Here is a 12,318-nt window from a genome sequence, read left to right on the forward strand (position 1 = left end):
TCCTTCCAATGAACACCCAGGACTGATCTCCTTTGGGATGGACTGGTTGGATCTCCTTGCAATCCAAGGGACTCTCAAGAGTTTTCTCCAACACCACAGTTCAAAAGCATCAATTTTTTGGTGCTCAGCTTTCTTCACAGTCCAACTCTCACATCCATACATGACTACTGGAAAAACCATAGCCTTGACCAGATGGACCTTTGTTGGCGAAGTAATGTCTCTGCTTTTTAATATGTTATCTAGGTTGGTCATAACTTTCCTTCCAAGGAGTAAGCATCTTTTAATTTCATGGCTGCAATCACCATCTGCAGTGATTTTGGAGCCCCCAAAAATAGAGTCAGTCACTGTTTCCACTGTCTCCCCATCTATTTACCATGAGGTGATGGTACCAGATGCCATGATCTTAGTTTTCTGAATGTTGAGATTTAAGCCAACTTTTTCAGTCTCCTCTTTCACTTTCATCAAGAGGCTTTTTAGTTCCTCTTCACTTTCTGCCATAAGGGTGGTGTCATCTGCATATCTGAGGTTATTGATACTTCTCCCGGCAACCTTGATTCCAGCTTGTGCTTCTTCCAGCCCAGCGTTTCTCACGATGTACCCTGCATATAAGTTAAATAAGTAGGGTGACAATATACAGCCTTGACGTACTCCTTTTCCTATTTGGAACCAGTCTGTTGTTCCATGTCCAGTTTCTAACTGTTGCCTCCTGACCTGCATACAGGTTTCTCAAGAGGCAGGTCAGGTGGTCTGGTATTCCCATCCCTATAGATGTCCCATATTCTGGGTTAGTCTGATTGCTGTCTTCTGGTATCGCTGAATTTGTTCCTCTATCCCCTTATTTCATGTAATCTGGGAAAGAGGTTTAGTGGTCTGATTGGATTCAGGTTAATTGCTTTTGTAAGAAGATTGTATTTATTTATTTATTTGGCTGTGTTGGGTCTTCATTGCTGCCCAGGGACTTTCTCCAGTTGCCCCTCAGCATGTGGGATCTTCCTGGACCAGGGATTGAACCCATGTCCCCTGCTTTGGCAGGTGAATTCTTAACCACTGGGCCACCAGAAAGTCCTGTAAGAAGACTTTAAAAGTGCTGCTGTGTACTTCATCCTGTAATGAATTAGGAAGCATGTGGGTGTTGGGTTGTCTCGCTCTTAGTGATGCTAAATTCAGTTACTTGGTTATGACAGTAATGGCCAGAGGTCTTTCTGAACTGTTTGTCTTTTAGTAAATAAAATACTAGGGGGTTATATTCTTAGTTTAAAGGGATTTTCCCTGGTGGCTCAGCATTAAAGAATCTGCCTGCAGTGCCACAGTCCCGGGTTTGATCCCTGGGTTGGGGAGTTCCCCTGGAGAAGGGAATGGCTACCCACTCCAGAATTCTTGTCTGGAGAATTCCATGGATAGAGGAGCTGAGTGGGCTGTAGTCCATGGGGTCGAAAGAATTGGACACGACTGAGTGACTAATACTAAAGAGAAAAACCTCCCCCATCACTGGCTCTTTGTGAAAGTCAAATGTGTCTCCAAGACTTGTAACTTCTGAACCTATGTGTGTATAATGACACTGCTGGTCAAGGTGAGCAGGTAATTGAGTTGGCGCCTTGACATGAGCCCAATGGAGAGGAAAATGAAGTCTGTGCCCCTGGCTTTGGCAGAATACCACAGCGAGGTGGCTGTCAGTAGGTGGAAATTAGTAGCAAGAGGCCTTGGGCTCCTCTAGTTTCCGGTCAAATATTATCATCCCTCCAGGAAGGAGGGAGGATGGTGTCTGCACTCTCTTTGTAAAGTGATGGCCTTTGAGATACTAAGAAGGGAATTGAGGAACCCTTCTAGAATGCTTATCCCAGCACATTTCCAACAGTGGCATGCAGGACATCTTTAGGAAATATCATAGAAATAAGATGGAAGACCCTTTGTCCTTGTAATGGGTATGTGACTGACCTTGGAAGACTTGTTGACTCTTTTCCTGAAGCTTGAAAAAGGCTTAGAAAGGTCAGGAGAAGAGTGAATATACAATGAATGAGTTAGATCAAGAGAAATTTGGGCTCTCCAGCCTAAAAACAGGAGCATCAACAGGGAGATAATAGGAACTTCCCTGGCAGTCCAGTAGTTACGACTCCATGCTTCCAGTGCATGGAAGCATGCACTCCAGAGGGCTCGAGTTTGATCCCTGGTCAGGGAACTAAGATCCCACATACTACATGATGTGACCAAAAAAAAAAAACTTTCTTCTAAATTAAAAAATTTTAAAGGAACAACACAACAGGGACATAATAAAAATGACAGCTTACCAGGAACCTACTCGATGCTATTTATTTCTTAACATACATTCTCTGGAAAGTGTGTTCTTAGTCCTACTGTTTTGCAGGTAGAGAGACCAGTGCTCAAGGTAAGTTATCCAGTCTGCCTATCTGGTACTGTGTTTGAATCCAGTCTGCCTATCTGGTACTGTGTTTGAATCCAGTCTGCCTAACTGGTACTTGCCTTAGACTTCGAGCTCTATTGCCTGCTAGGGACTTATGCCCTAGATCTCAGCATGAAGAGTACGGAGATGCTCCTTGATGAAAAAAAAAAAAAAGTAAACATTTATTATCTCATAGTTTCAGTGGGCCAGGTTTTGGGAATGGCTTAGCTGGGCAGTCTGGCCCGGGCTCTTCCGTGAAGTTGTACTCAATACACTGGGTGGGCTGCAGTTACCTGAAAGCTAGACTGAGGTGGAAGGGTCCATTTCCAAGGTGGCTCGTTTGCATGGCTGGCAAATGATGCTGCTGGTTCAAATGCCTCGGCTCTTTCCCCTCTCTTGGACTTTGTTTTTTAATTGGAGGATAATTGCTTTACCGTATTGTGTTGGTTTCTGCCATACGTCAGCGCCGTTCAGCCATAGATATGTATATATGTCCCCTGCCTCTTGAACCTCCCTCCCACCGCATCCCATCCACCCCGCCTCAGGTTGTCACAGAGAACCTGATTTGAGCTCCTTGTGTCATATAGCACATTTTCAGTGGCTATCTGTTTTACATAAGGTAATTTATAGTTTTTCATGCTACTCTCTAAGTTCGTTGCACCTTCTCCTTCCCTGACTGTGTCCACAAGTCTTTCTATGTGTTTATGTCTGCATCTCCATTGTGAACCTAAAAGTGTTAGTCACGCAATCATGTCCGATTCTTTGCAACCCCATGGACTGTAGCCCACCAGACTTCTCTGTTCTTGGTATTCTCCAGGCAACAATACTGGAGTGGGTAGCCATTTCCTTCTCCAGGGGAGCTTCCCGACCCAGGTCCTGTTTAGCAGGCAGATTCTTAACCATCTGAGCGATTCGCTGCCTTGTGAACAGGCTCATCAGTACCATCTTTCTAGATTCTGTATATACATGTGTTAATATATTTGTTTTTCTCTTTCTGACTTACTGCACTCTGTGTAATAGTCTCTAGGTTCATTCACCTCATTAGGACTGACTCAAATGTGTTCTTTTCACAGCTGAGTAATATTCCATTGCATATGTGCTCCACAACTTCTTTATCCATTCGTCGATGGATATCTAGGTTGCTTCTATATCCTAGCTATTGTGGATAGTGCTGAAACGGACATTGGAGCACATGCATCTCTTTCAATTATAGTTTTCTCAGGGTATATGCCCAGTAAGTAGAATTGTTGGGTCATATGGTTCTATTCCTAGTTTTTTTAAAAGGAATCTCCACTCTTCTCTTGGACTTTTGAAGGAACTAGTTTTCAGGTTACAAGTGTTCTTTTATAGAAATTAAAAAAAATTTATTTTTGGTGTGCTGGGTCTTTATTGTGGTGTTCGGGCTTTCTCTAGTTGCAGCAAGCAGGAGCTACTCTTCATTGCAGTGCAGGGGCTTCTCATTGCGGTGGTGTCTCTTGTTGTGGAGCACAGGCTTTAGGTCCTCTGACTTCAGTAGTTGTGGCACATAGGCTTAGTCGCTCTGCAGCATGTAGAATCTTCCCTTAGCGCAGGGATCACCTGCATTGGCAGGCTGATTCTTACCCACTGTGCCACCAGGGAGGTCCTATAGAAATATTAAAAAATATCTATATTTATTTGGCTGCACATGGTCTTAGTTGCAACATGGGGATTTAGTTCCCTGACCAGAGATCAAATGCTGACCCCCTGTTTTGGGAGCATGGAGTCTTAGCCACTGGACCACAGGGAAGTCTCTCTTGGATTTTTGAAGGAACTGGTTTTCAGACTACAAGTGTTCTTTTCTATAAGTATTTGGAACTCACCAAGCCGCTTAGTGAAACTGAAAACAGACTCACAAGGATTCAGAGATGCATTACAGGGAAGAAAGTTAAAGGAAGGGAGAGATGCCTTGAGAGCTTGAAAACCTGAATGATAACTGATTTCTACGTTAGATCCTTGAATTGATTGAGACTTTTTTGGGGGTCTGAGTTCTTAAAGGACTGTATCTGTTTCTTAGAGAGATGCAGGGCAGACTTTTTTTGGTGGGGGGCGGTTGTCTCTAGGAAATGCTCATGGAGATAGTTATTTATACATACCCTGCCTTGTTCTAGAAAACCAGCTTATAATAATACAGTAGCAACTAAGAGATGAAATGAAGTCGTGGTTTGATGGGTAGTGTGGGCAGGGAGGGAGGTTGGAATATGTGGCATTTTCCTGGTCTGGCTTTGTAAGATGTGGGGAGGCGTGGAAGGACTGCGTACTCTTTGGAAGTTCTCATAAACACCGCCCTTTCTTGGTAATTATTGAACAGCCCTGAGCTGGAGGCTGTGGGTCCCGAGCAGTAACTGGATGGAGGCCATTCCGCGTGGCTGGTCTCAGTGGTGGGGTCGGGTGTGTGTGTGTGCAGCAGGTTCCAGCTCCCCTGGGGTTTGGTGCCTGTGCCTCGTGTCGGCTCGTTCTGCTGCTGCTTTGCCCTTAGGGCTGAGCTTGCATAGTGTTCTGGGGGCTGGGTGACCCTGGGCTGCCCTGTCACCTCAGCTCGTGGAGCCAGGTGTCCGCTAGTCTCTCCTTATGGAACTCAGCCAGGACCCTGTAACTACGGGACTAACTTGCCCGTACTGAACTTCTGTTGTAAACTTTTTTTAACCCCTTATTTCATAGCAAAACATTTCCAGGATTGAAAATTAAAAAACAACTTTTTTAGGGCTTCCCTGGTGGTCCAGTGGTTGAGACTCTGTGCTTCCAATGCAGGGTGGTGGTGGGGGTGCAGGTTCAGTCCCTGGTCAGGGAACTAGATCCCGAATGCCTTGAGGCATGGCCAAAAAAAAAAAAAAAATTAATAGAAAAACCCAACTTTTTAGCCCAAATAATAAGTCTCTACAATTGTTTATGTAGTGATGACTCCTGATGACTTTTCCTTCGTGCTCTTGACCTGTTTCGACTCTTTTCGCTCCCACTCTATACTGATCGGGGGATGTTGCTTGGAACTACTTTCTTCCCCTGCATACCATCAGTATCTCTTACTCTTTTCATTTGGTCCTGCAGATATAAGCAAACATATAAGTAATATAGAAATTACCTAGCAAACCTAATGCTCTAAAATGTTTAGAAGAAAAAACAAGCACATCCTCTCCCACCAGCCTGATACAACAGTTAGGCATATTCCTCCACATTCCTTTTTCCATGCCACAAGACACGTTTGAAGATGCAGTGAAAAACGTAGCCAGGGAAGCCAGAGTTGGGGAAGTGGGAGCTCATAACTTACAGAATCTTAACCTTGGTGTGCGTTTGCGTTTGTCCATCCACATTGGTTTTTGTGTCCAACAGTGGAGAATACACAGCTGACCCTGAACCTGCAGACAGAGAACAAAGGCGGTGTTGTCTCGGGTGGTGAGCTGACAATTTTCCTGGACGGGCCGACTGTTGATCTGGGAAGCGTGCCTAATGGCAGTGCCGTGACGGATGGTGAGTGCCGCCCTGCTCCCCAAGGCCTGTGCCGGGACAGGGCAGGGTGGGGTGGGGCGGGGCGGGGCAGAGCTGCGGAGGTGCCCAGAGCTTGGTTCTCTACCAGATATCTGGGTTCAGGTACTGCTCAGCCAGCCCAGACTCTTCTGAGCATCGTCGATCCCAATCATGACATGATTTTTCAAGGACTGCTTTCTGATAAAGGACCAAAATAAATGTCAAGTCTTTGTGAGTGTGTTGTTGTTTTGGTTTGAGAACAGAGAGAAACATCTTTTCATCCCATATGGACTTTGGAAAATAAAACATCTTTATTAAATGTTACTTGGGCCCATTTTTCTTCTTCCCAATGCACTTAAACTCCCTGGTGAACTTGAGAGTGTCTTTTATGGGATGGTCTTGGTTGGGAGAGGGGAACCGTGTGTCTCAGAAATTCACACCAACAACATACAGGCAAGAAGCAGGGAAATCGGAGAGTGGTTCCTGCCTTGTCCTGAATGTGGGCGGTTTGTTTCTTTTCATCTAGCCTGAAATTAGTCACCTTTGGATCTAGCAGGAAATTATTTCATGACATCTGAGGTCTGAAATGGGTTGGCTCTCTGTATAATTTTTTCTCATTAAATGTGATGTAACTATGGTGCTTTCCAGGCCCCAACCAGGCTTTCCGTAGCTGCAGGGGGTGAGATTCGAGTTGTGTTTCAAGGACATTTGGGCAGAGTCTCAGTGACTGGATGGGCCTTGGCTGCTGCAAATCCTCCCTCAGCTAGGCTCCTTGGTGCTTGGGGCACTTTCTGTGCATCTAGAGAACACACATCATTCACTCATTCAGCATATATGTCCATAATTGAGCACTGGGTGTGTACTAGCTCCTGGACCAGGTGCTGGTCAGATGGCAGGGGCAAAATTCACATGGTCTCTGCTCCCTAGAGCTTGTGATCTACTCAGTGAGGACAGGGGATGTTAGACACCAAACGAGTAAATGCACAAATAATTATATAATCATAACTGGCCTGAACTATGAAGGAAGAGTGCTGGGTGGTGTGAGGTTCCTCCACTTTAGGGGGAATCTCATCTAAACTAGGGACCCAGAGAATGTTTTCTTTGAGGACGCTGAGACCCGCTGGAACATGAATTTAGACAGGCCAAGGTGGGGATGTGAGGTGTTGGGGTGGCTGAGTAAGAGGTAGAGGGGTCTCAGGCGCAAAGGCTCTCAGATGGAAGTGAGTGTGGCCTTTCGTAGGCATAGGGATGGCCAGTTGGATAGTGAGGAGTGAGAAAAGTAGAGTGGTGGAAGATGAAGCCAATTGGATCACATAGCCTCTAAGACCTCAATAAGGATTTGGAACCTCAACGTAAGAAGCAGAAAGGTGTTGAAGGGTTTTTAATCAGGAGAGTCTCATGATTTGATTTAGATTGGATCTGATCTGACTTTATTAAGTTTTTTTATTTTATTTTAAAAATATTTATTTATTTTTTTGGCTGCATCAGGTCTTCATTGTGGCCCACGGGCTCTCTAATTGTGGGCTTACTTGTCCTGTGGCATGTAGGATCTTAGTTCCCTGACCAGGGATGGAACCCATGTCCCCTGCATTGGAAGGTGGATTCTTAACCCCTGAACTGCCAGGGATGTTCCTGATGTAGCTTTTCAAAAGCTCACTGATCGTGATGTGGAGAGATGCCCTAATTCCTTGCCCCCACTTTGCATGGCCAGCATCTGGCCTTTGTCTCACGTGGTGTGGTTTCATTTAATGTATAAGGCAGCATGCCTGTAAGTGCCTGAGACGTTCTTGAAGGTCTTGAGGAAGAGGAGGTGTTTCCGGGTTTGAGCCCCTCTGTTCCTCGGCCCCAGTCAGATCTCACCTGGCCCTCCCTGTCCTTGTTGGGCTGGCAAATGCAGCTGAGTGAACACTCGCTCGGGGGCGGAAACACGCAGTTAGCGGTGTTGCTGTACCCACATCTCGAACAGAGGTGTGAGCTTCTCAATGTTTATTTCTTATGATGGATCCCTTTTCTAGGTTCACAGCCACCTTCGAGAGAATCCAGCGGGACAGCCGTTGCTCCAGAGAACCGCCACCAGCCCCCCAGCACAAACTGCTTTGGTGGGAGATCCCGGTAAGACATCCTCCTCCTGCCCTGTGAAGGAGGGGGAGCCAGGATTGCTCAGAGCTCCTGAAAACATGTGGGAAAGTGACAAGGAACAGTTTATGTTATAAACTGTCAGAAATTTCCAGAGAGGTTGTAACTGACTTGCAAGACTTATAAGTATGTTAATGTGGCCCAGAGGGGAATACACAACTCAGGATTCTCAGAAGGGTCAGTGGTTCCTTGACAAAGATGGGGATGGACCAAGTTGTTTATTTGGCCAAAAGGAACTACTGAGCAGAGCTTAACTGCTTTTTGATGATCAGGTACCATGGCCACAGTTATCCTTCCAGGAAATACAAAGGAGCACTTAGAGCAGTGGTTCTTTTTTTTTTTTTTTTCCTTTTTATTTAGGCTTGCTGTGCAAAGATTTTCTCTAGTTAACGGTGATCTGGGGCTGCTCTCTAGTTGTGGTGCGAAGGCGCCTCATTGCAGTGGTTTCTCTTGTTGCAGAGCGTGGGCCTTAGGCACACAGGCTTCAGTAGTTATGGTGCATAGGCCTAGCTGCCCCAAGGCCTGTGGGATCCTCCTGGACCAGGGATCAAACCCCTGCGACCTGCATTAGCTGGAAGATTTCTAACCAGCAGTCCACCAGGGAGGTCCCGGAGCAGTGTTTTTTCTGCATGTGGCATTTTCTGTCTGTTTGTGGGGATGATCCATGATTCCCTTTGGAGTGCTGATTCAGACCTTCTGCACGCAGAGTCTGAGTTGTATTATACTTATTATATACACATCACAAATAATGTTATTATTAGACTTTATTTACTGACATCCCCATCTTATAGCTGTGTTAATGGTGCATAGTCATCTCCACGGCCACTAAATTCCCAGGCAGGGGAATAGTTTTAAGTATATTAGATGGGGAGGAGTTTTTATTATATATTGCTTATTGTTTCATTGTTTGTTACACTGTACAAAATTCCTAGATGTTTTAAAGAAATTTTAAGGAAAAGAATCATATGGAATGTAGTTTGTAAAGCAGAGAGCAGGTGAATAACTGGCAAAATCTTCCCAAACAAGTCCTGGGGCATGGGGGAATAATGCTTTAAGAAACAGAGTATATAGTGAGCTGGGGCTGCTATATACCCGCAGCATCTGGAAAGACTACTCTGAGGACAGCGATCAGCCTGTCTGGATTTTGTGGTTTTGAGGGTTTGTGAGGTCTCAATGGCCGGCAGGCATCAGGAATAAGAGAGGGTTAGACGTTTGAATCTTCAGTCTATAGCATCATTAGTAGCAGAGGTACCATTTCCCTGTTGTCTTTTCTCCAAGCTTCTGCAGAGTTCTGGCCTCATATCCTGAAGATGGGTCACCTAGTCTATCATGGAGAAGAGAGATGTTAAGATAGGAAAAGTGGCTGAGCCTCACAGGGTTGTTGTTGTTCAGTTGCTCAGTTGTGTCCGAGTCTTTGAGACCCCATGGACTGCAGCACACCAGGCTTCCCTGTCCTTCACTATCTCCCGGACTTTGCTCAAACTCATGTCCATTGAGTTGGTGATGCCATCCAACCATCTGATCCTCTGTCGTCCCCTTTTCCTCCTGCCTTCAATCTTTCCCAGCATCAGGGTCTTTTCCAATGAGTCAGTTCTTTGCATCAGGTAGCCAAAGTATTGGTGCTTCAGCTTCAGCATCAGTCCTTCCAGTGAATATTCAGGACTGATTTCCTTTACGATTGACTGGTTTGATGTTCTTGCTGCCCAAGAGACTCTCAAGAATCTTCTCCAGCACCACAATTTGAAAGCATCAATTCTTCAGCATTCAGCCTTCTTTATGGTCCAACTCTCACGTCCACACATGACTACTGTAGTCTCACAGGTTAAGGAACAGCAATGCAATTGGCAACTCTTGTATCAACAGAGACACCATTGGCACTCAGAACTAGAAAAACAGAATCTCTTCAGTGGCGAGTGGCTGGTGGAGAGGAACACCTCAGGTGTCCACTGTGAGAACGCTGCCTCTGAGCCCTGGTACTCGTCACTGCCGTCTTGGTCTTCGAGCTGACTTGGAAAATTTGTGTCAAGCACAACTGATGTTACTCAATTTTGGGCTGGAAGGCAGCATTCAGCTCTTAACAGTTTCGGACTTAAGTTCTTGAGTTATTTGTTGCTCTCTTCAGTTTTCTGATGGGTAGACCTTGAAATTCACATATCTGGTTAGCCCTCCTTTGTGCTCTTGTTTGTGTTGAGGGTTGTTGATGGTTAGAGCAGTAGCCAGACTTCAATAGAAAATCGGTCGCAATTTTGCCCACAACACACAGTGGACATGTAGTGCTGGTTAACTGTCAGTGGACAGAGTGCTTGTAGGCGATTGAAGCCGTGTGGGCGCCTCCTCCATCTGCCTGGCTACTGCTGCATTTTCATGTGTGGTCTGTGAATTTTCACAGGCCTCTGCCATCCAGGTATTCATTGTGTGTGCGTGTGGAATCAGCTGCCGTTTGGTGGCAGACACTTTGGCATGTATGGCCTTTGTACACAGGGGGTGGCAGAGTGGTCTGCTGGATGAGTGTGAGGCTCTGGCAGCAGATGTAGGCTGAATCCTGGCCTGTCACTGACTTGCTAATACATTAATGGGCAAGTCATCAAACTTCTCAGCCTCAGTCTTTTCAGGTGTAAAATGGGGGTATCGCCTGCCTCACGGGATCACTACAGGAATTAACTGGGATGAGTTAGGTGGCTCAGACGGTAAAGAACCTGCCTGTAACGCAGGAGACCCGTGTTCAATCCCTGGGTTGGGAAGATCCCCTGGAGAAGGGCATGTCTACTCACTCCAGCATTCTTGCTGGAGAATCCCATGGACAGAGGAGCCTGGTGAGTTACAGTCCATGGGGTCGGAAAGAGTCTGACACGACTGAGTGACTAACACACAATACCATCTGAGGGCCTTGCATACAGGCATCGCGCAGTAAAGGTGGCCAGGAGTTGCATCTGGAGACTGTCTTTCATGCCCCACTTCCCCACCCCAAAACCTGGGACGTAACGCATGATGAACCACTCCTGTCCAGGAGTCTGTAGTTAGCAGGGTGATGAATCCAACCTTCAGGACTCAGGGACAATCCTCCGCTGTCCTTGGTTTCCTGTGGCAGAGAGAATGACGGGCTTCGGCCCGCCGCCTCCCAGACTAAATATTTAGCTTTCGCCGTCTGAAAGGGTAGGTTTTTCTTGGACGTGGGTGCTGTTCTCCATGATCACAGGTGCCCTGATGTGCCTGTGAAGGGGAAGGTTGCGGTGTGAGAGCAGCCTTTTCCTCTCCTGCCCCTGCTTTATGAAGCGATAGAATTGGAGCCATGTAAGAGCTGTATCTTAAGGCTTCATCTCCCCAAGTTCATCCAGAAACATTTCCAGGTGCTTGCAGAACGGAACCTCATGGCTCTGTCTCCTAGTGGGATCTTTCCCACTCATTATGGGTCATCAGGTGGAACATCTCTAGTTGTTTTGCCATTTGGGCTGCCACATGGAAGCCAGCATGGTATCACCACCCATGGCATAAAGTTATTACCAGACCAACCACATTAGTATCCACTCAGTGGGTCTGGTTGAGTAAAGAAAGAGTTAATATCACACACTGTTGTATAGCCTTGCAGTGAAATGCTGTCTGGTAGCAAAAAAATGGGGAATAGATAGTTGATATCAGTGTGTTGGAATCTCAGAAACATAATGTTGAACAAGAGCTGCAGATGACAGAAAAAATATACAGTATGATGTCATTTATATAAAGTTTAAAAATGTAAAACAAAACCATGTATATATATATGCATTTTTTATGGATACCTTCGTAGGTGGTAAAACTGTAAAAAACAGAAGGGAATCATTAACCCTACCTAAATTCAAGAGGATGGTTGTCACTGTTGGGTTTAATGAAGAAAAAGCACAATGAAAGCTTCTGGGTACTGGGAATGCTATTTCTTAGCCCAGAGGTTTTTTCTTTAACTGAATATTTAATATGTGCTTTCATTTGCATGATATATTTCACAATACAGAAATTGTCATCTACCAATCTTGGTAAGCTGAATAGAGATGGTGTTCGGTTGCAGAGATTGTTGTCTACCCTTGAGGCAGACAGGTTTCAGAACTTCGGGTTTCTCCAGGTTGGATGACGAGCACTCATTTCTCTTCTGCCCTGTTCATCTTTACAGCAGTGGAGCTAGTGATTCTAAGACGATGCTCCACGCTGACCTTGTCAGCCGCGCTTCCACCACTTAGAGATCTCAGGTGGGAGAATGTCCTCTGGGCCTTGGGAACAGGGTCCAGATGAAAGCTGGCCACTGCCAGACCATGTGTCAGAATATCAGTAGTCTTCGT

At 45.7% G+C, this 12,318-nt stretch overlaps 1 protein-coding gene across 3 annotated transcripts in view; it reads left to right on the top strand.

Annotated features, from left to right (window-relative positions):
- Positions 1-12,318, top strand: part of WWP2 (WW domain containing E3 ubiquitin protein ligase 2) — a 144,819-nt gene that overhangs the window by 55,050 nt on the left and 77,451 nt on the right. For all 3 annotated transcript variants that reach the window (XM_065925664.1, XM_065925666.1, XM_065925665.1), the window contains exons 5-6: positions 5,744-5,881; positions 7,894-7,990. In XM_065925664.1, the coding sequence (XP_065781736.1) occupies positions 5,744-5,881; positions 7,894-7,990 (235 nt within the window). The remainder of the gene's footprint in view (positions 1-5,743; positions 5,882-7,893; positions 7,991-12,318) is intronic.

This window comes from Muntiacus reevesi, chromosome 2 (genome assembly GCF_963930625.1).
Source record: "Muntiacus reevesi chromosome 2, mMunRee1.1, whole genome shotgun sequence".
NCBI classification, from domain to species: Eukaryota; Metazoa; Chordata; class Mammalia; order Artiodactyla; family Cervidae; genus Muntiacus; species Muntiacus reevesi.